The sequence below is a fragment of the Crotalus tigris genome, unplaced genomic scaffold (assembly GCF_016545835.1).
Source record: "Crotalus tigris isolate CLP2741 ecotype Arizona unplaced genomic scaffold, ASM1654583v1 scf7180000024384.25900115:4084858, whole genome shotgun sequence".
Lineage (NCBI taxonomy): Eukaryota > Metazoa > Chordata > Lepidosauria > Squamata > Viperidae > Crotalus > Crotalus tigris.
In genome coordinates this window covers 2,998,409-3,023,307 of record NW_024100554.1, presented here as the reverse complement: position 1 = coordinate 3,023,307, position 24,899 = coordinate 2,998,409, and the positions used below count along the sequence as shown (strand labels likewise).

The 24,899-nt window shown below is 40.8% G+C and overlaps 1 protein-coding gene across 1 annotated transcript in view; it reads left to right on the top strand.

Annotated features, from left to right (window-relative positions):
* The window catches only part of LRP12 (LDL receptor related protein 12), a 44,447-nt gene that overhangs the window by 13,223 nt on the left and 6,325 nt on the right, over positions 1-24,899 (top strand). Inside the window, exons 2-5 of the mRNA XM_039328862.1 lie at positions 6,605-6,661; positions 20,306-20,441; positions 21,651-21,853; positions 23,259-24,357. Of these exons, the coding sequence (XP_039184796.1) occupies positions 6,605-6,661; positions 20,306-20,441; positions 21,651-21,853; positions 23,259-24,357 (1,495 nt within the window). The remainder of the gene's footprint in view (positions 1-6,604; positions 6,662-20,305; positions 20,442-21,650; positions 21,854-23,258; positions 24,358-24,899) is intronic.

Below are 24,899 nucleotides of genomic sequence, written 5' to 3'. Positions count from 1 at the left end.
AAACTTAGTGATTTAAAAAAAATACCAACATAAAATCTATCAATAAATTCCAGTCATGCCAGTAAAATAACTTGGAAGCATTTAATTCAGTTTTTCAAACTTGGCAACTATAAGATTTATGGCCTTAAATTCCCAGAATTCCCTTGGTGAATTCTGTGAATAGGTCACACATTTTAAAGTTGCCGAGCTCTTGAGGGAAGTAACAATAATAACCTAATCTAGTCATCATTCTGATTTTATGAGGAACTTTGTGGTTCATCATTATGTATATATATAATGCAGAACTAACCAATCATCATTTGATCTCACACAGTGTGATACATGTGGAAGAAAGGATGGATTTTTAAGTTGACAAAATAAAACTCACAATTATAACTTTACAATATATATATAATCTTCTCTGTCTGGCAGGAGAAAACAAAAATCTGTTGGAAAGGATTGAGCCTTCTTCAATCTATCCAGTTTACAATTCTAGAAGCCAAATGTCAGTGTTTGAAAATCTGACTTAACTGAGGAATTATCTGTATAAATATTTATTTGGAATGCATTATCTGATTTGGACTAACATTGAATAATGAATAAAAAGGCAGCTGGATAAATATTTATGATGTAAAGCAGGAGTGAATTGTTATACTGGATTCACATAAGAATCCAGAACTTTCTTAGATCACTATAATGGAATACTGGTGGTTATGTTTGCTCATATTTTCATATAGAAACACAAATTCAGTAATGTACAGGTAGTTCTCCACTTACAACCACAACTGGGCCTAAAATCTCAGTTGTTGAGCAAAACAATTATTAAGCAAGATGCCACTTATTCACTTTGTGAAACAACCACATTCCCAGCCTACCCAGTTGAGGTCATTAAGCGACCACGTGAATCAGCGGAGTACTGAGAAGAGGCCATGGGACTCCTGAGTATGGTGCGGCAGGGAGAGGGCCCAGACTTCCTCCCCAGGCCCTCTGAAGCCCCACCAGGATAATGATTGTGAGAATAATGGCATCCACTAGTGCTTTGCCAATTTGAGATCTGTTCTTCCAGTAAACTGAGGGATTTCTTTAATTCCTTGGTGCCAGGAGACGTAGATCACAAATCTAGTGAAAAACACTAGCCAATACTACTGAAAGGCTCCGTACACTGTTGTTCACTAGCATTTTCCCCTCTGAAGAGGCAGAAACAATAACATTTGCTAAAGCAGAGGTCATCAACCTTTTTGGTTTGGCGGCCAGGAAAGGGAGGCAGGCACCATTACAGACGTGCAGGCACACACAAATGAGCCATGCACGAGCGCACATGCATGCGCAAACAGACCACACGCAAGCACATGTGCACATGCAAACGGCTGTGCGAGTGCTGCAAATGGGGTGGTGCTAGCACCAGCGGGATGCTCGAGGTGGTGCTAGCACTGGCAGGACACTTTGGGGTGGGGTGGTGCTAGTGCCAGCGGGACGCTTGGAGTGGCACTACTGCTGTTGTGATGCTTGGGGGCAGGGCAGTGCTAGGACCAACAGGATGCTTGGGCAGCACTAGCATGAATGGGGGGGTGAGTGTGCATGCACTGGCCATCCTATCATGTGGCCCAGTGGCCAAGAGGCCATGGCCCGGTAGTGGGCCGTGGCCCACAGGTTGAGGACCCCGATGTCAACACTGTAACATTGGATGTTCCTGCTCTGACAACTGATGGAAATTGCAGCCATTTTTACTTTGCTTTTAACATGCTTTTTCTTCTGTTTAGAAATTAGGTGTTGAAGGGGGGGGGATGCTTGAGCTCAGCTAGCCATAATAACAATGCAGCTCGGTGGAAACTCAAGGACACAAACCAATAACATTTTGGAAGGCTGAGGAGCTGGGGAGAGAGCCCGTGCTCCAGGCTAATTGGAGAATGTGATTTATGACTGCTTCGTGGAGGTGGGACTTGCAACTTGTTACTTTGTATCTGGGGGAAGGGAATCTAGTTTTGGGTTCAGTTATGTAGTACCGATACTTTGTTTCCTGAATAAAATGTTCTCTAAGGAAGAATTCTTGCCTTAAAGTTCTTTAATGGGTTTCATCTATCAGAACCATGACACCCTCTACTAAAGCATTCATGAAGGCCAGTGAGGCTCAGAATGATGGCATTTGCTAACATTTTCACCAAATTTGAAGTCTATTCCTCCAGTGTATGAGAAGATTTTCCCTGTCTTGCAATCTTCCCTGCCATTTTCTCATCGACTTTCTGGAGAAAATTGCAAATGGTGATCACATGATTGCGGGGCACTTGGCAATTGATTGCCAAGCACATGACATGTGATCATGTGAAGAAATTGGCAGTGATGTTTTACAATTGCCAGAAGTGCTTTTTGGGCCGTTGTGACTGCAAGTCATAAGGCAAAAGTAAATGCTAAAATAAGTTTATTACAAATAATAACCTATTTATCAAATTTGTATTCTATCTAACTTTCATGACTCTGGGCAGCTCACAACAATAAAATATAATATAGGTAATATAGGTAAATTAACCAAGAGAGACACAGAATTGCCTTTCTCTCCAAAAAGAAAAGAAAATGATAAAGAAACCTGCTTACAGAGCCTGTCCTAGCTTGTAATATTGTCTGCCCCCAATAGAGAATTGCCTGTGCAGAAACCTTTGATTTCACAAAATACAGTAAAAGATTTGTCTTCATTTCTATTGTTATAATTGGAAACTTATATGATTTTTATTACTACATTGTTCCAAAATGTTAAGATTGTTCATAAAAGGAAAATGGATCAGTACTTAAACATATTTTAAGGCAATTTGAATTATTGTTTCTATTTCTTTCCCCTTCTTTTAATATGTAGATTTTTCAGATTGTGCTGCAGTACAAACCCCAAGTCCTATCCTGACTACCTAAATCATTAATTTTTCTCCTAATCCACTGTGCCTGTAAGCTTTATTGTATATTTATAGGAATGAAATCTTTTAGGGGGAAAAGCATATTTTAAGAAAGCAATCATATAATATACATTTTTTGTAAATTTACTCAGCATCTCTCCCTCCCTCCCTCCCTCCCTCCCTCCCCCCCTCTTTCTCTCTCTCTCTCTCTCTCTCTCTCTCTCTCTCTCTCTCTCTCTTTCTCTCTCTCTCTCTCTCTCTCTCTCTCTCTCTCTCTCTCTCTCTCTCAGTCTTAGGAAGGAAGCAGTGGCAAACCACTTATGAAAAAACCTTGCCAAGAAACTTTGCTAGAGTCTTGTTCAAGTAGCCTCAAGAGTCAACACTGACTAAAAGCCATGCATGCATGCGCACACACCCTCACACACAGACACAAACTAATTGCAGCTAGAATTCATTAAAATATAAAAAAGAAGCTTTTCTCCCCAATCCACCCTTCCATCAGCTTTATGTTACTGATATTTATGGGAAATGGAAGTGTTTTATGGAGAAGAAGTATATTTTAGGAAAGCAGTCATAATACTCTACAGTCTTTTCCATCTAGGTCTGGGATTCAGTTATGTAGCTAAATATTTCTGAAGTAGCAGTCTTTCTTTTTCAAATAAAACTCATTGCAACAAACAACATTGTATCAGTTATGCTAATAAACACATGAAGTTACATTTCATTACATTTAAGTTGAAATTGCCTACATTATACATTTCTCAGCATAATACTTAATGTAGCTTGTGAATTCTATTGAGCAATTGTTGACAACTTTAAAAAAAAGGTATTACAATATAAAATGTTCAATTTTAAATAAGTGTTTACTGAGTCAAGGACATAATGCTAAGAAAGATAACTAGTTTTCTTTAGGTTTAGAGTCAACCAATGGTGAATGAGTTGTATTTCTTTTATAATACTTTTACAGTATTTTTAAAGCTTTTGTTCAGTTATATTAAATAACTTTCAGTACAATATTGCGCAGTACATCCTCTTTGTGAGACCTTGTTTATGTAAGCCAAAGATAACACAGCATTCTCTAATGGACTCAGTGAGGATTATTTGTTTTCCTTCTAGCATCTCTTCCCATGTCAGTGATCATTTTGAGTAGTTGCGTCAATTCTACATTAACCTTCCAAATATTATTACTCATTGCTAGCTCAAAGTTTTTCCCTTTATATCACTTATCTAAAAAGCTGTTATTTTGTTACGGTTTATCATGATTTATTTATGAACAGCTAACATAATGTTTTTGCTGTTAGATTTGGTCATGAAAATTGTTGAAAGTTAACTGAGAATTACATTTGTTTAACTAAAACACCTCAGATTCTTTTAGATTTGAACCAAATTTTTAGCCAAATTATCATGTTTTTTCCTCCTATATCTGATTTCCCCAGCATAGTACCTTGAGTGAGGACCACTATATATGCTCAAAATCTCTCACCATGTAGTCATGAAATGAGGACAGGTTTAATCCAACTCAGTTTTTTCATCATTCATCTTGTGCCCTTTCCTTCTTCCCCCCAAATAATTCTGCTCTGGGAAGGTTGTAAGTCTCTCAAACAGTTGTTGGTGGTGGGGGGGTTAGAAGACCAAAAGTTCTCAAGAGGTTTAGAAGGGTATTAGATTTCATCTGTTTTACTAAGAAGTGCTTTCTTTATGCCTCCTTTTTTTTTAGATTTTAGATTTTTTTAAGATTTACATATTGTACTGTGCAGTAAAGTTGGGAAGAAGGACCAGTGTTGAAGTCCAGTTTGCCAGAGGTTTCAGTCTGCAGTTTCAGACAGAATACAGAAATCCATAAATATTTGGAGTGTGCTGTGAGGTTCTTTTCTGGCATAGGATAAAAAGGTTGAAGCAAATGTTTTCTCCTTAACTGTAATAAATATATCATTCCTAGGTTAGTGTTGTCTTGCTGGACAAAAATCATGCTCACAAGAACATCCCCTCATATTCATGTATGTAATAATAAAAGAACATTAACAAAGGGGGGGGGGACCCAAAAATAGTTTTTTGTTTTTTTTTTTTTTAAAAGGCAACTGGACTTTCTTTTTTTTCCTTTGAAAACATTTTGCTCTTATCCAAAAAGCTTCTTGAAATTCTTCCTGAAAAACTAAAGAAGCTTCTTGGATAAGAAGTGAAATATTTTCAAAGAAAAAAACCCAAGAAAGTCTAGTAGCCTTTCAGACAACCATGACCCAGAAGAATCGCCATAGACCAGTGGTTCTCAACTTTCTAATGCAGCGACCCCCAACCGGTCATACGTTGAGGACTACCCAACCGGTTGTAAGTCGAGGACTACCCAACCGGTCGTAAGTCAAGGACTTTCCATGCCCAGGAGTGCTGCCCATGTGTGGTACCGCCCCCTGCGCCGGCCGAATCATAGCTGGCAAGTGGCAGAGATGGCGCAGGCCGACCACCGGCTGGGCCGCCAGCTGTCCCAGCCCAAGGGAGGTAAGGCACCTGCCGGGCCCCACGCGCGCCAGCAACCCTCCCTGTGCCCGCCGGCCTCCCACCCCTGGCCCTCTTTTACTTACATTTTTCGTAGTTGCTCAGCAGAGAGGGGTGGAAGCTTCCAGACAGCTCGCCTTCGCTGCAGACAACTTGCAGCACCGTTTGCAGAATGGGACTTTTGGTGGGCTCGGCAGGGCAGAGACAGCCTGGGCAATTCCTGTTGGCTTTTGAAAGCCAATAGAATTAGACTCTATTCAAGAGAGTTTATTCTATTGGCTTTCAAAAGCCAATAGAATAAAAGGGAGTAGCACAGCTAAGGAAAAGGGGGGGGGGAAATGGCAGAGTGCGTTGTTTGGCGACCCCCGTGAAATGGTCGTTCGACCCCAAATGGGGTCCCGACCCACAGGTTGAGAACCGCTGCCATAGACAAAGGGAACATGGCCATGGGAACAGAGCGCCTTAGGCAATAGAAAATACTACTTTAAATTCTGTTTGGATAGGAATTCATATTCTTACTGTTTTTATGTAATAAATATTATTTACTTACTCATTAAACTTATATGCTGCCTGATTATCAATGGTGACATGATTTATGTTTTTGGTCACTGAAACAAACCACTCCGCAGTGTGGTATGTGTAGTTGCCCATCTAATAAATGGAACGGAGATGTAGTGTGTACTTCAATATCATACAGATGATGCTGTTAAAGCACCTGGCAACATTTTTTTTTTTAAACTTGGCAGATGCTAGCTTATTTCAAAAGCAATTAGTATCTACTTGATCTGGGTTCATATACTGGCGCCCTATAAGAAAAAAATCTGAAAAAACATCAGCCATTGATGTTTTTCCTTGTATTATCTTTACGTGCCTCATTATATTCTTCCTTTAAAAGCAAGAAGGGAGTATAAAAAGAGTGAAAGAGCACTGGAAGACTAAACTAAACTAAATAGCTCAAATCCCTTGTCTGTTGCAAGCTAGCTTGGCTCTTTGTATAACTTATACATTGTATAACACAGATTCCTTTGGTTCTTTAATTATATCATCATTTTATTCCCACCCATCATTTCTTTTTCTTTTAAAAATACAGCACAAGAGACCTAGGATTTGCAGTATTTGAAAATTAAATGTTAACGTAGTATTAAATTAGAATATTAAAGTAGTTCACTTTTTTGTTCTTTTCTGCAATACTGTATCTGAATTTTTTTTATAAATTTTATCTTGAAAATTAGTTTATTCATTATGTTTAATTTTAGGAAACAGTGCTCTTGCAGAACGTTCTGAAAATGTGCATATTTCAGGAAGCTCGACTGGTAAGTCTCTCTTTTTTGTAATGTTTAAATTTCATGCATGACTTAAATAGTAAATATTGAAAGCCACCTGGTATCTTATGAAGAGATATTTGGCTATAAAAATTATTACTGCCTTTTGCAGCATGTAATAAGGAGTGAAGCAACTGGAACATGGAAATTTTTTTTCATAAGATAAATTTGATACCACTACCATGGTCACGAACAGATTATTCTTCTCTGTTTAATTATATTTCCATAGAAACATTAAAAAGAAAAGTTAGCTAATTTGATTTCTTATATCAGTTTTGTACAATTAAATGTTTTGAGTCTTTTTAAAGTGTGTATTACACATCTTAAAACAGGATGCAACATCTGAGTATGCTGTTCATTTGACTGCACTACCATCTACTCTACCGAATAATAGGGTGAGGTCCTTAAGGTTTGTCTACTCCTTTGTAGCCCGAAAGGAAAAAATACAAAGAATTCCTGATGCTTGGTTGAATTGTTCTGGGCATGTATGTGTGTATTTAAAATACTAAACTTCCTGACAGTTAGAGAAACTTCCTGACAGTTAGAACAATTAACCAGTGGAACAAACTGCCTCCAGAAGCGGTGAATGCTCCAACACTGGAAGTTTGTCTGAAATGGTATAGGGTTTCCTGCTTGAGCAGGGGGTTGGACTAGATGACCTCCAAGGTCCCTTCCAACTTTACTACTACTACTACTATTATTATTATTATTATTATTAAAGCCATCCAGGTTTCTTGCATCCTAAAGAGCAAAATTAATAAAGTATATTAAAAGAGCAGTAATAAACATTCTTATTCATAATTAAATAATTGAAGAAAATTTCCATTGCCAAATAAAACAAAGCAAAAGAAAAGAAAAAAAATAGAAGGGTATTCAAAGATTTTTGGAAAACCTATAATGATTGGCTTTAATGGACTTTAAGAGGGAAACTGTTGCACAGCTAGGCTATGATTACAGAAAAGGCCATCTTCTGTACACTTGTTATTTTAGTTGTCTCAAAATGTAGATAAGCAAGAAAGACCTCTACTATTGAACATAAAACACAAATAGAGTATAAACAGTGAAAACAATCATTTAAATAATTTGCTTTAAAACCAATCAGAACACGTTTTCAAAAAATTTTTGAAATCACATTTTTTTTCTTTGACCTTTCTTATTTGTCTACCTGATAGATAAATAGCATGGACATCTGTAGCTCCAGCTTTATATTAATGTACAAGCATAGTTGGGTTGCCATGAATAGAATCTGAATTAAGACTAATCTTGCATAGTGAATCAATTTCACCTAAATTCTAAGAGAGTCAGTGGATTTGGTGTAGTGGATAAGGTGCCAGGCTAGAAACCAGTAGACATGAGTTCTAATACTGCTTTTGGAACAAAGCCTGCTAGGTGGCCTTGGTCCAGTTACAAGCTGTCAACTCTAGGAAGTAGACATTGGCAAACTTATTTCTGAAACACCTTGCCAAGGAAACCTGCAAGAACTTATCTCAGTAGTTGACATGAAAAATTGACTTGAAAGTACAAAAACAAATGCTATTTTATATATATGAAGTGAAATAAGGACACACTTAAAAAAACCTTCGGTTGTGGCAATCCAAGTGTCTTTAAAACAGTGGTTCTCAACCTGTGGGTCGGGACCCCATTTGGGGTCGAATGACCATTTCACGGGGGTCGCCAAACAACGCAGTCCGCCATTTTTCTCCCTTTTCCTTAGCTGTGCTACTCCCTTTTATTCTATTGGCTTTTGAAAGCCAATATAATAGACTCTCTTGAATAGAGTCTAATTCTATTGGCTTTCAAAAGCCAATAGGAATCGTCCAGGCTGTCTCTGCCCTGCTGAGCCTGCCAAAAGTCCCATTCTGCAAACAGTGCTGCAAGTTGTCTGCAGTGAAGGCGAGCTGTCTGGAAGTTTCCACCCCTCCCTGCTGAGCAACTACTAAAAATGTAAGTAAAAGAGGGCCAGGGGTGCGAGGTGGAAGGCCAGCGGGCACAGGGAGGGTTGCTGGCGTGTGTGGGGCCCAGCGGGTGCCTTACCTCCTTTGGGCTGGGCCAGCTGGTGGCCCAGCCGGTGGTCGGCCTGCGCCATCTCTGCCGCTTGCCAGCTACACCTTGGCTAGTGCAGGGGGCGGCACCACGCATGCACGGTGCTCCCGGGCAGGGAAAGTCTTCAACTTACGACCAGTTGGGTAGTCCTCAACTTACGACCGGTTGGGTAGTCCTTGACTTATGACCAGTTGGGGTCGCGGCATTAAAAAGGTTGAGAACCACTGCTTTAAAAGAAAGCATAAATATTGAGGATGAAGCAAAAACAATTGTGCAAGGACATGCTCCTTGGACATCAGCAGGAAGATGTAACATGACATAAACCTTCAAGAGGAAACAGTGGAGAGTGCTGGAAAAGGGCTGACGAGTGATTTGTTCAAATGTTCTACATTTAAATTTTGTGTATAATAATAATAATACTTTATTACACTTTATTATTATTATGGAGCTACTTCTTCTGTACTTTGACCTTTTTTAGATAGTGAGCAAACACAGGAAAAATTATATCACCTTTTAAACACATAAAAGTGTAGCTTTTTTGCTTCAAAATCACTCTCAAAATCTACAGCTGACCCAAATGTGTTTATTCATTCAGCCAAATCTCTTCAAAACAGTATGACAGAGTTGAAGGGGAGCTTGGAGGTCTTCTAGTCCAACCCCCTGCTCAGGCAGGAAGCCCTATACCAGTGATGGTGAACCTTTTAGAGACTGAGTGCCCATTTAGATATGTTTTTAAAAATCATAAGAATTCTGGGAGTTGAAGTCCATATGTCTAAAATTTGCCAAGGTTGAAAAACCCTGACTTATATGAACATAGAACATTAGAGTTGGATGGGACCTTGGAGGTCTTCTAGCCCAACCCTCTGCTCAAGTAGGAGATCCTATACCATTTCAGACAAATGGCTTCCGGTAATGGAGTACCCACAGCTTTTGAAGGCAAGATGTTCCACTGTTCTCACGGTCAGGAAATTTCTCCTTAGTACTAGGTTGCTTCTCTCCTTGATTAGTTTCCATCTATTGCTTCTTGTCCTACCTTCAGGTACTTTGAGAATAGGTTGACTGGAGAATAGGTTAATAGTTCTTTTAAGTTCTGGAATTAAAGTTCTTCCAAACCAAATGTACATTTCTCCAGTACAGGAGATGGATAATCCACGGATGGGTTTTCTCTGTCTGCCTGCTCTTGAGACCAAGTAGCCAAAGCTTGATACGCCCCCACTTCCTGTGGAGCCCATTCTTAACTTGGTCTCTGCTCGGAGAAGACTCGTTTTGGCGTGGCTCTCAGCTTATCAGGTTAGACAAGAAATCCATTGATTGATTATCCCTTGATAATTGGCTTCCCCTTCCAAAAAAATTGCCACCTATAGGAATTTAACCACAAAATTTTCTGGGGATCAGTCCTGATCTCAAACCTAAAATTAAAAAGGGGATTGGTGGGGAGGGAAATTTCCCCACAGATATCAGCCAGCCCCAGGGCTCTGGGGGGTGAAAAGGGGGGGAAGAAGGCATCAGCAGAGACTACTTGCTGAACCTTTTCCCCAACCACTAAGTTTTCCTTGGGATCATCCCTGATCCTATATTAAAATTGAAAAAGGGGGTGTGGGGGGGGAAAACTCCCCACGGATCCCAGTCAGCCCCAGGGCTCTGGAGGTGGAAAAGGGGGGGGGGAAGGCATCAGCAGAGACCACTTGCTGAGCTTTTCTCCCCAACCTTCCAAGGGATTTTTTCCTCAAATTGGGGGAAAAAATAACAATCTCCAGGTCCGGATTCAAACTTGAATTCGGATCATCGGAGATTCCCTAGCAGCCCAGGGCAACCGCGGGCGCCATTTTAGTTGCCGTTTTCAGACAACAAAGGCAATCCCTGACTGGGATTCCCTTAAAACGTCACCAGCGCGCCAAATTTAAATCCCCGGGCACAAGCAGCTTCTGGGAGGCTGCGGAGCTTATTTCAGAGGGAAACGAAGCACAGGAAGGGAGTAAGCCCCAACCAAGAAACGGAGGCTAGAGAACCCTCCTGGGATCCGCAAAGCTCTTTTTCAGGGAGAAACGAGCTGTGGCTGCCATCTCTTGCCAGAGAAAGGCAAACCGAGTTTAAGGAAGCTCTACATCATATCTGGAATCACTGATAGAGGCGGAATAGGAGCACACAACCAGCACTCCACCCCCGATACACACATATAATAATAGGACAAAATATAATAATAATAAAAATAGATACATAAATTTTAAAAATAATAATAATAATAATTAATTAAAAAAAATTTTTTTTTAAAGCTAAAAATTAAGCGACTGCAGGGCCAACAGGCCTAAAGACAGAACACACAATATTATCATCATCACCATTATTGTTGTTGTTGTTATTATTATTATTATTTTATTATTGTTGTTGTTCCTATTATTAGTATAATAGTAATAGTATTAATAAGAATAAATTCCGCTCTAGGTGACCGCCATTTGATACCTGCTGTGTATTAAGTCAGGCCTACAGACCCTTTTGAGGTCGCCACTGATATTTTTTGCCTCCCTTTTCCTTTTTCTACTGGTGCACGTTGCCTGGTCACCTAAGGCCTCCGGGCGGAACCCAAAGAGTGGTTCCAAACGTGCCTTCGGTACCTCCCTCAGCTACCGTGACCTTAGCCCAGAGAGAATATTTTTGTTGTGGTCGGGTGATCAGGGGAACAGTCCTGGTACTTGTTCCAATTTCGCTCCCGCCAATACTTGCCTGCCTGAGCGTCTTCTCAGTTTTTCTGGGACTGCTCAAGCGGAATGGAGGGACCCTCGTTGCCTCAATCCATGAGCACGACCCCTCCACCTCCCAATTACGGCTGCAACACACCTTCTGACCAGAAGGCGGCAGGCAAGTGCAAAGCGAAGACAAAACACTCGCTCAAGAGGCCCTCCAAGTTGGCGGAAAAGCAAGCCAGCCGTAGGCACCAGGCCCTGGAGAAGGAGTTCTCCAGAGCGCAGAGGCAGGCCCAATTGGAATTGGTTCAAATAGCGGCCACCGAGATGGAATTACCATTGGGTCCATCCACATCAACCCAGAGCGCGTGGTCCATTCCAGGAACACCGCAACCACTGGATCCGCCATCTACATCAGCCCAACAAACAACCACGGCGGCAGGCACAACCACTGAGTCCAACTCTCCACCTGCGGTCACCACACCCAAAGGTAATGACATAGGGGACATCTGGGCAGATGGACGGCTAGAGGCCCTATTAACCAAAGTGGTGGACCGAGCCCTAGCACAGCGCTCCGCCCACCACGACCAGGGGCCCTCCATCTCAGCCATGCCACACTCGGAACTCCCCTCAGAGTCCTCAGGCATTCAGGAACCCGTCTCCCCGGCCCAGTCCTCCATGAGTGGTTATTCTTCACCACAAGAGGAGGATCAACCTGGGATCTCTATGTCAGAGGATGAGGAACTTCCCCCTGAGCCCCCCTCAGGGGGATTATTTAATCCCAACCGCTTCCTCACAATACTACGCAAGGCCACAGCCATTGCGGACATGGGGACGGATCAGTTTTCTCAGCCGCAAGCGACACCGGCCACCACATCCAGACCCGTATTCGTAGAAAAGGTGACAACGCAACACCATATACCTTGCCCCGCCATTTTCCTGAAAGGGATCAAGAAGCCATGGGACTCTCCCGCTTCCTTCCCATCAGTGAGTGGTACGGACAAAAAATTATACAGCACTGCCACAGACCTCAATGAGGCCTTAGAAATTCCTAAAGTAGATGAAGCCTGGACCCCCTTGGTCTCCCAGACAGCCATGGCTGGGGACCTAGTGGAGGCCCTTAAGGCAGATGACAAAAAGTGGGAACAAGCCTTTCGCAAAACCCACCAGACAGCGGCATGGGCCATCAAAGCAGCCACCTCGGCCTCCTTTTTTGTCCGGGCCACCCTCATCTGGTTGCAACAACTACAAACCATAGTTCCTATGGAGGACATACGAACACACCAGGACCTGGCTAAGATGGTAGCAGCCACGGAATACGCTGCAGACGCAACGTTCCAATCGGCCATTTTTTCATCCAGATCCATAGCATCCAACATAATTGCCAGGAGAATGCTATGGCTAAAACACTGGCAAGCTGACACCAAGGCTAAGTGGCGGCTAGCGACCGCCCCTTACTCAAGCAACGGTCTGTTTGGGGAGGCCTTGGACCCCTATCTTGTAGAGAACAAAGACAAGCGGAAGGTCATGGCACACTTGAACAAAAGGTCAGACAAACGTACCACACCTTACTTTCGTAGGCAGTCCTTTCGCCAACCGACAACCACGCCTATCAGTCAGGCACCCAAGCCATTCACTCCCAGGCAGAACAAACCGTACGGCCACCCCTACGACAGACCGGGGTTCCAGCCCAGACAACAAAACCAGTCGAGACGACCCTTTCGTGGAACGGGTCGTCCGTACCGGAAGACAAAATGACTCCTACATAGACCTACCCATTGGAGGAAGACTAGCTCACTTCTTCCACCAGTGGGAGCAGACCTCCACGGACAACTGGGTACTACAAACCATCCAGTCCGGGCTGTCCCTGGAGTTCCTGGTCACACCCCCAGACCGACTCATCAACTGCTCGGTCTCCAGGAACCCCACCAAACGCAAACTCATGCAGGAGGCCATCCAACACCTGTTGGACATTCAAGCAATAGAACCGGTCCCAGCGGAATACAGAGGCAGAGGATTTTACTCCATCCTCTTCGTGGTTCCAAAGACTTCAGGAGGATGGAGGGCAATCCTGGACCTAAAAAACCTCAACCGCTACATCACATACAAAAAATTCAAGATGCAATCCCTTCAGTCCATCCTGGGAAGCATCAGAGAAGGAGACTTCCTGGCATCGATAGACCTCACGGAAGCCTACCTTCACATCCCCATCCACCCAAACCACCGCCGGTTCCTACGTTTCTGTTACGGGGGAAAACACTTCCAATACAGAGCTCTCCCCTTCGGTCTATCTTCGGCACCCAGGGTATTTACCAAGATACTAGCAGCGGTAGCCGCCAAACTGAGAAAAATCCCAATACGCGTCCAATGTTACCTAGACGACATACTAATCCAAGCAACATCCCTACAGACAGCTCAGGCGGACGTAAGGACCGTCATTCGCGTCCTCCAATTACACGGATTCTCAGTAAACTTTCAGAAGAGCCAGACAGTTCCCTCGTCCAGGCTGCTGCATCTGGGGGCCATGATAGACACAACCAACTGTATGGTCTATCTCTCCCAAGACCGGGTGGCCGGCATCAGGGAACTGGCTCGCTGGGTTCACAGGCAACGTTCAGTTCCGATACTAACACTTTCCCAATTATTGGGCAAGATGGTATCGGCCATAGCCATTGTACCCTGGGCCAGGCTCCACCTACGGGAACTACAGTGGTTTCTGCTCCCGTACCAACGGCAGAACACCAGCGCATCCAACCACCTAGTCAGGGTCACGGCACAAATCCGCAGGGCGCTACGCTGGTGGTGCTCTCGGGCCGTGACCAAGGGGTCACCCTTCAAGGAACCAGTCAGAGTTACCATCACTACAGACGCCAGTCTGTATGGTTGGGGAGCCCATCTGGACTCCCAGTTTGTACAGGGACGTTGGTCCGCCACGGATCTGAGAAACAACATCAACTGGCTAGAACTCAGGGCTATCCACCTAGCCTTGCAACAATTCAAAGACAGAATCAGAGGCCACCACGTTCTAGTCCTAACAGACAACGTAGCAGCCAAGGCGCACATCAATCGGCAGGGGGGGACCAGATCAAAAACCCTGATGACAGAGTCACGACTCCTATTCAGCTGGGTAGAGCCCAATCTGAAGTCACTAAAAGCGGAACACATATCGGGGGTCAACAACCAGCAAGCGGACTTCCTAAGCCGCACCACAGTGGACCCTTCGGAGTGGGGGCTACACCCGAACTTGTTCCTAGACATCTCCCGCAAGTTCGGGTACCCGATACTCGATCTGTTCGCATCATCAGATAATGCCCAGCTCCCCAGATTTTACTCTCGTTACTTCAACCCGCGAGCAGAGGGGACGGACGCTCTGAGAACTCAATGGCCTCAGGGTCTGCTTTATGCCTTTCCCCCACTACCACTCATACCGGCGGTCATCCGAAAGCTGATTCAGGAGCGGGCAGAAGTGATCCTAGTAGCACCATATTGGCCACAGAGACCGTGGTTCGCCGACCTGATGAACCTGTCTCAGTCGCCCCCATGGAACATTCCCCCTCATCAAGTGTCCCTACACCAGGGAACCATCAGTCACCCGGAACCCCAATGGTTACAACTGACCGCCTGGCACTTGAGCGCCAGATAATGGCACAGGAACTATTCTCTCCCGGGGCCATTACCATAATTCAAGCTTCACGCCGTCCGGCAACAAACCGCATTTATGACTCCACTTGGAAAAATTTTTGCCTTTGGTGCAGGGAACGGCAGTTTGACTTACACAAACTCTACATCCCTCAGATAGTAGATTACCTCTTGGAGGGACTAGACAGAGGCCTCGCCCCCGCGACCATCCGCAGGCAAGTGGCGGCCTTGTCCACCCTCCTCACCTGCACGGATTCGGTTCCCTTAGCTCAACACCCCAGGATCTGCACCTTTATCAAGGGCGCCTATAACACCAGACCTCCAGTAATTCACAGGTACCCGTCCTGGGAACTACCGCGAGTCCTTCACGCACTCACTCGGTCACCATTTGAACCATTGGCGACCGTTTCCTTGCGACACCTGTCGCTAAAGGTGGCGTTCCTGATTGCCATCACATCGGCCAGACGAATTTCGGAACTGGCCGCACTGTCAGTCAGAAACGACCTATGCATTTTCCACAAGGACAGGGTGGTCCTTAGGTTAGATCCTGCCTTCATACCGAAGGTGAATTCACTCTTTCACAGGACACAGGAAGTAATTCTCCCAAACTTCTGTCCAAATCCAACACATGACCGGGAGCGGCAGTGGCATACATTGGACGTCCGCAGAGCCTTGCGGCGTTATATAAAGCGTACAGAACCCTTCCGCAAATCGGAGGCCCTATTTGTGTCCTTCCAAGCGGGCACCTTGGGGCGGAAAGTTTCCGCGGGCACCATTGGAAGGTGGATCCGAAGCTGTATCGCAGAAGCTTACAATGTATCATCCCTGCCGCCCCCAAGTCATCTCACAGCCCATTCCACCCGAAGCGCTGCAACTTCGGCGGCATGGGCTACCCAGGCGTCAATCGAGGAAGTTTGCAGGGCCGCGACATGGTCCTCGCCTTCCCCGTTTATACGACACTACAAGATAGACCGCTTTGCATCGGCGGACGCCTCCTTTGGTAGGAGGGTCCTCCAGCAAGTTGTCTCAGAGATCAATCTACCGGCCTTATCTGTTTCCCACCCCTTGGGACAGTGAGGCTTTGGTACGTCCCATCCGTGGATTATCCATCTCCTGTACTGGAGAAGGGGCGTTGGTCTTACCTGAACGCCTTTTCTCAGTACGGAGATGGATAATCCACACCCACCCCAAGGCCAGCAGGCCGCTAGTAGGGAGCTGAGAGCCAATACCTCGTCAATCATCAGCCAATTCGCCCTCATTAAGAATGGACTCCACAGGAAGTGGGGGCGTGTCAAGCTTTGGCTACTTGGTCTCAAGAGCAGGCAGACAGAGAAAACCCATCCATGGATTATCCATCTCCGTACTGAGAAAAGGCGTTCAGGTAAGACCAACGCCCCTTCTAGTTTAAAACAAATATATACTTTATTAATTCAATGTATCCGCTGTGCATTCACTGAACTACGTTCAAATTGTCAGGAATATTGTATGACTGGAAATCATCATGATTCTACAGAATTTAATAGTATGCATCCTAATTTAGTGGGGCTCTTACACTTTTTCCTGGTAATCTTACATTTTAATTATTATAGCTGATACTAGCCTCTGGCATAAGCATTGTGCCAGCAACCCTTTACCATATATAATATGGAGATAATAATGCTGACTTACTTCACAAGCTATAAAAAATTGAGTGAACATATGCTGAAGGCATTAACAATCTGAAAATTCCATAGAAATCAGGAATTGGGAATACTGGAATCACTGTATACCCAAAGTATTTAAATATTTTGGGCTTTAATTTTAATAAAGATAGAAAGACGATCCTATAAGTGTTTTGTGAATTATTCAAAATGAATAAAGAACATTAATAGTAGAAAAGTGGGAATATATTTTTCCTTGGTCGTTTTCTTTCTAACAAAAGCATGAGGCAAGCTAAACAGTATATAGTAAAGAACTGCAAATGAATCACAGTGTTTGATAGAACTATAATCAATTGTCTGCTCCATTAGCTTTATTGCTTTCAAATCCTGTATTGTAATTTTGAGGTTATGAGTTATAACCCCCCTAGGGAGTGTCAAGCAAATTTGCAGAGGTCCTATCTGATTTGTCTGTATAGAATAAGAATCCTATCAGATTACATTCTAGCACTGAATCTATTTGTACTTAGAATTCTTCCTGCCTTGTTTTGCTCCTGTGTTCCTAAAACTCCATCCCAAGATCCTCAGACCCATATTTTGTTTATCAAATTTATATAGCCACCCATCTCATGAGAAATTAGTTTGTGCAGTGCGCAATAATATTGCACTTGACAGGGCCTGTTGTAGAGAGCAGTTTGTCCCACTAAGGCAGCGGTTCCCAACCTTTTCTAGATCCCTCACCCTTAGAAAGCTTCTGATATATTCTCTTACCCCTTACAAAATTTTGAAATAACGGCAGTGAATTATGCATATACACTATAATTTTGAAATTTCTAAACCCAAGTTTTTGCATCCCCCCGGAATATCATCTCGCACCCCTGGTTGAGAACCCCTGCACTAAGGAGATGGGCAAAAGTGAGTCAGCATCCTCTTTTCTATCTCAGTGGCCCTAGTCAATGCCTATTCTTAAAGGCAGACAGGGAGATTTTAGTGGTAAAATTCCTGGGTAAGTTCAAATAGCATCTGGAGGCTCAGATGTCTGATCATTGCTACCCCAGATGGACTTGGATCCCAGAAAAAACATAGTAATGGCTTTAAAGGTCTATTGCTGTGGTGGCAAACCTATGGCACGCATGCCACAGGTGGCACGCAGAGCTGTCTCTGTGGGGATGTGCGCCGTCACCCCAGTCCTAGGCCTTCAGCTGGGTTTTATAAAACCTTTTCGCTTTAGGCCTCCGCAAAAAAAAAGGTTCAATCAATCAATCAATTTCAACTTCTCGCGGGGAAAAAAAAGATCTCGCAAAGTTGGAATTGATTGATTGAACTTTTTAGTCCCACCCAGTCTGCCGTTACTACTGCAGTCATGCCCACCCAATGGGCCATGCCTACTCAATGGGCCACGCCCACCTGGCACCTGACGATACATAAGTGGGTTTTGGGTTGCAGTTTGGGCACACGGTCTCTAAAAGGTTCGCGATCACTGGTCTATTGCTTTAGGGTCTTAGTGATGTCATGGACTTGCAATTTGCCATTAGCTTCTCTCAGGGTGTTTTCTCAAGCCTACATTTGGTATTTCCTATAGGAAGTCCATTCAAAACCTAACAAGTTCATTTAGCTTCTGAGTCTAGACAAGTTCAACCACATTCCATCTGTTGCCCTCAACAGGCTGAAGGATCTTCCTACCAAAAGTTTTATCTAAAGCATCTAATATTCTGGCTATATTGGGTTTCATAAGCAAGTAGCTTGAATTAGACTTAGGGGTTTTACAAAATGAGGGATAACTACCATTTAAAAGATAAAAACAAAATAAATAATTTTGAGGTTTTTTTCAGTGTTTCTATTACTAAAGGTCTGTTGGGAGAATGATGTTTGAGAAACTTCTGTTTTTGAACGAATTGCATTTTTCAAACAACTAATATTAATGATATAGCTGCAGTTTTTAAATTACAATTTCAAAATTCTTTGGAAGGGAAGTGATTTGTCTTGAAGTTTGTTGACCTTTATATGGAAATGAAATCATCTGTTCTAGCTCATATCATGAATTCCCAAAAAGATTAAATATATGTAAATAAATATAGACGTTCCCCCAAAATGGTGGCATAAGAGCACCATCTAATGGGTAGTTAAACAAAAAAAAAAATATAAACTCAAATCATTGCTATATATTTTTGGAAAATCTAAATTTTGTAAGGTTTGCATTTTTTAAAAAAATCCCTGTAATTATCCTATTTGATGAGCATAAACTTCTTTACTTTATACCATGTGCCTATTTATAAGAAAACATTTTTCTAGAGATTTACCTATAGCCTGTTATCTTTACCATATTACATTTGTGCATTTGTATTTTCCATAATATGGTGTTGGATCTTTCATTGTTCATATGTAATAGGGAGATGCTGCATTTATATTTATTTTGTTAACAAGATTAATTTTCACTCATTTTATTTTTCTTTTTATTCTTTTATCATATAGGTCTTGTATTTCTTTTCTTGTTCTCTTTAGAATAAATAAATGAAATATTAAATGTATTTCACTATTTTTATCTCATTTCTGAACACTTGTTTATGTGAGTTTGTATAAAGTTTTGGAAAATATTTGCAAAGGCTATACATTGTACTGACATTTAAAAGATAAATATCATTTAACTGTTGCTGCCTTCTAACAATATCTCTTGACATATAGATCTGGACAAGTGGCATTTTTAGCTTTAGAGACACTTAAATTATTAGAATCAATTATTTAAATGATACCAAAATTAGTAGATGTAATTATAAGATATTTAAAAATCTGCAATTAGTCATTATAAGTACTTGTTATTGATTAAGCAATTTGATGCAAAATTTTTAAGAACTGAATTGGAGATCCCATTTTTGTCAAAATAATGCTGTATATCTTAGTGTTCAGCCTATTTAGCAACAAAAATAATAAAATTTCAGAGTTACTCAGATTCTATTACGCTTACATGGAAAAACTATGAATAGTTCATGTTGTTAGAGATGCAGTGAAAATAATATTAAATTAAAACATGTTTAATGTCCTATGATTAGTTTACATACTGGATTGAAAATCTGATACTGTTTGTGACTTACAAACAACTTCTTTACCTATGTAGATTATATGGATTATTATAATAAAAGCTACTTCTTTATTGAAATTAACTAAAACATTTATATGAATTTATATATGTGCAAGAATATACTCCAATATATAATATAATAATTGTTATTTTGCTTTTTCTTTTTCATTTTTCATCTTTATGTTTTGTTTAAATAATTACATATATGTTCCTTTTAAAATTATTATAATATGCTGACATTTCATCTGAATTTTAATGATTTTTTGCAAAAAAAAAATAGCTTCGTTTCTGTGAAAATCAATAATGACTATCTAAATATTTATGAGTTTTATTCAGTTGTGATAATAGTGGAAAGTGACCACCAGGGGACAGAAATGTTATTTTTGGCAACCTCCAGTTCTTTATGACAGATCTAGAGATATGTGTTTGGCTTCAGGTGGCAAGATGGTCTACTAGATAGAAGGACCATTATTGGGTTCAACTCCAAATGTTCTTTCACTTAAACTTAAGTAACAGAACGCTCTATGACTAGTAACATCAACTCTACATATTTTTTCAGGTTGTGGAGATATTCCAGAACAAATTGAAGGCCCAAGTGGGATAATTACAAGCCCAGGCTGGCCTCTTGAATATCCTGCTAGATTGAATTGTAGCTGGTATATCCAGGCAAATCCAGGAGAAATTATTACAATAAGGTAACTCATATATATTTTAGGGATATAATGTGAAAAGTATAAATTAAATTTCTTGGTTAGGTGCTTCTCTACTGAAAATTAAGCGCTTTACAAATACTTTGATTAATTGCATTTATCTTCAGATTTTATCAGTATCGCTTGATTATTTTAAAAAAGCATCCTTATGCTAGACTTTCAAATACAAATCATTCCATTGTTAAGACAGAATGTGGAATCCTAAAGTAAAAACGAAGCCCAATAACATTTCCCATAATTTCACATATTGGGTTCTGTAGCAGAGTTTAATAAGCCAAGAAATAAAATTTACAAAGTAAATATTTGTAAAAGGTCAAGCAAACCTGGTCATCATGTACTTCTTTTGCTTTTTCTCCATGTCCCATCACAATTTTGTTTTGAAAGCAGTTTCTTTGTGGCTAGGAGTCTATTCATTGAAAGTAGCAAAGTCTTTTGAACAAACTACATTCAATAGACAAAAAAACAATATTGTAATTATACTGAATATATTTTTGATTCTTGGGTGTGCTTATTTATTGGACCATTGTATAAATTTTTAACTTGCTGAGGAGGGATGTGACAAGTTTTCAAAACTTACAAAATGAAACAAAATTGAAAAATGTTTCCAATTTATCTTGTGCACAAGAAGGAATATAAAATTTGCTATGGTTCTTAATAATAGTCTATCCAGCTCTGACATAGATACAGATTGCTTGCTTAGGATGGATAAAACAGAGAAAGGAATATACTGCCTGATATCTTGCTTTTTTGACAAGTTAATTTCCCTCATAAACTCTGTTTTCAATTAAGCCAGAGAAGTGGAATAACTATATATTTATAATGACAGAAAAAACTAATAGATGCAGATAGTTTTTAGTTATTATAGCATGCAGTTGTTTAGTTTTAAACAGGTAGGGCATTCAAAGGTTTTCCTTTCCCTTCAAAAAATTAGGCAAAAGGTTGAATAAGATAAATGTATTAGTTATTTTATAGAATATATGTAAATAATTAAATTTTGTAAGCCACCCAAAGTCACCTATATGTGAGTGGGCAGCTATAATAAAATAAATACATAATCTTGTGGTAATGTTATAAATATTTCTTTAAGCCTTGTTAAAAACTGTCATGTCAAAATTTTATCAGAATGAGTATGAAATTTGCCTTTTAAATACTGATGGTAATTCTTAACAAAAGAAGATTCTTTTTTTTCTGTAGTTTTCAGGATTTTGATGTTCAAGGATCACGGCGATGCAGTTCAGATTCCTTAACAATAGGGACCTACAAAAACATGGAAAATTACAGAGTATGTGGATCCTCTGTTCCATCTCCATATATCTCTTCACAAGATCACGTTTGGATCAGATTTCATTCAGATGATATCATATCACGAAAGGGCTTCAGATTGACTTATTTTGCAGGTATGTTTAAATTTAAAAATGGTATAGTCAATATGTTACCCATTTGTGTAGAATGTGGGCTCAGTATAGTTTTATATGGACAGTGTAATGACTAGAGTCAAACAAGTCACTAGGCCATGATTTTGTTTAAATTGCATTTATCAAATTACACAACATACAAATTCATAAATTGTGATTTACAAACAAAAATGGTTCAGTTAACATGAATGGCTAAGTCCAAACCCAATGAATTTCATTATCATTGGCTTTAGTCTATATATAAACCCCCTTTATGATAGAAATCTATAATTTTTTTAGTGTTTAAAGTGCAAAATCTGCTAACAAGTAATTATTATTTTTTCCTTTTTTCTTTTAAAAACATTTGAGGATTGTTAGGCATTTTTAATAGTTGATCTACAACTCAGGAAGAGTACCTAATCTTGGCAATATTGTGAAGATGTTCTCTGAAAAATAAAGTAACTGAATTTACATTATATATCAGTAGCCAGCACTATCAAATCGCTTAATACAATTTCCAGATCAATCATTCCTGTATTAATTAGTGAAAGCGTTATTAATTATGGATATTTTATTTCTTGTGCCTTTATGTCAATTTTGACTCTTGATGACTGCCTTAACTAGTCCTTGCAATTTTATTGGCAAGGTTTAAGAAATAGTTTGCAATTGCCTCCTTTCTAGGGCTGAGAGAGAGTGACTGGCCCAAGGTCTTCCAGGTAGCTTTTTGTCTAAGACAGAACTAGAAGTTACAGTTTCCTGTTTTTTAGACCGATTCCTTAACCATTACACCAAAAGCGCTCTTAATTATGTCAAAATTAAGTTACAGGACTGTTCACATATGAACAGGAATAAAGTATTTAGAAACAAAAGTGATTTTTCATTCTGAGATCTCCTCTCAATGTGTAGGGAGCCTTAGAGTCCCCTTGGAGAAGCTGTTAGGAAGCAGCAAGTGCTGAAGCATACATTAAGCAGTAGAGGGGAAGAGTAGAGCATTTGAGACACAGAAGGCCCAATCTAGCCCATATTTGCTAGATTCTGTGCTATAAAGTTTACATTCAGTAAAGTGCAATTCTACTGTTCACATAGAGTCAGTTTCCTGATTGGATATACCTTTTAGAGCTGACAGTTGATGCTCCATCTGGCCAAAAGTCATGAAAAGGATTCTATTCTTGATTTTGTTACATCATGCATGCAAAAGTTTAGGGGAACCTAGTTATTTTAGGATGGCTTTCCAAACCTCAGATATCCACAGAAATGTGAGTAAGCAGAAACAAAACCAGGTCTTTATACTCCAGTTCCCTTTTCTACAGTTTATCTTATAGATACATGGAGCTAATGTAAAATTAGAAAGTAATAATGGTAGAAAGTGGTTAAATAATTAAACGTTTCTTAAATATATCGGTTTCAGGGAAATCCAGTGAATTGAGTTGTGACTGTAACCAGTTCCACTGTGCTAATGGGAAATGTGTTCCGGAATCTTGGAAGTGTAATGACATGGATGAATGTGGAGATAATTCTGATGAAGAAATATGTCCCAAGGCTAGTCCACCAACTGCTGCTCCCTTCCCGCCATGTGCATACAATCAGTTCCAGTGTCTCTCACGTTTCAATGTTTATACTTGCATTCCAGAATCTTCAAGATGCGATGGCAACCTTGACTGTCTTGATTTAGGAGATGAAATAGACTGTGGCATGCCAAGTTGTGGGCAGTTACTAAAATATTTTTATGGTACTTTCAGTTCTCCTAATTATCCAGACTTTTATCCACCAGGGAGCAATTGCACTTGGCTGATAGATACAGGAGATCACCGCAAAGTTATTTTGCGTTTCACTGACTTTAAACTTGATGGTACTGGTTATGGGGATTATGTCAAAATATACGATGGACTAGAAGAAAATGCACACAAGCTTTTGCGTGTTTTAACTGCCTTTGACTCTCATGCACCTCTTACAGTTGTTTCATCTTCTGGTCAAATCAGAGTGCATTTTTGTGCTGACAAAGTAAATGCAGCAAGAGGGTTTAATGCTACATATCAAGTAGATGGTTTTTGTCTGCCGTGGGAAATACCCTGTGGTGGAAATTGGGGATGTTACACCGAGCAGCAGCGTTGCGATGGCTACTGGCATTGCCCAAATGGCAGGGATGAAACCAACTGCACCATGTGTCAGAAGGAAGAATTTCCGTGCTCCCGAAATGGTGTCTGTTACCCACGCTCTGATCGCTGCAACTACCAAAATCATTGTCCCAATGGTTCTGATGAAAAGAATTGCTTCTTTTGCCAGCCAGGGAACTTTCACTGCAAAAACAATCGCTGCGTGTTTGAAAGCTGGGTGTGTGATTCCCAAGATGACTGTGGGGATGGTAGTGACGAAGAGAACTGTCCAGTGATTGTGCCCACCAGAGTAATTACAGCTGCTGTCATTGGAAGCCTTATCTGTGGGTTGCTTCTTGTCATTGCATTGGGATGTACTTGTAAACTGTATTCATTAAGAATGTTTGAACGAAGGTAAGCAACCTCTTTAAAGTTTAAACTGCTGGGTTTTTTTTTTCTTTGTCAGAAAATATTATACAGGTAGTCCTTGACTTAACAACCATTCATTTAGTGACCATTCAAAATGACAATGGCACTGAAAAAGTGACTTATGACCGTTTTTCACACTTGTGACCGTTGCAGCATCCACGTGGTCACGTGATCAAAATTCGGATGCTTGGCAACTGGTTCATATTTATGATGGTTGCAGTGTCCTGAGATCATAGGTCACCTTTTGCGACCCGACAAATAAAATCAATGGGGGAAGCCAGATTCACCTAACGACCGTGTTACTAACTTAAGGACTACAGTGATTCACTTAACAACTATGGAAAGAAAGGTCATTAAATGGTGCAAAACTCACTTCAAGCTGTCTTACTTTAAGACAGAAATTTTTGGGCTCAATTGTGGTTGTAAGTCGAGGCCTAACGGTAGTGTATATATATATATATATATAATGGCTTTTATCACTGATGAATTCTACATGTTATTTGTTAAAGAAAAAGTAAACAAAATCT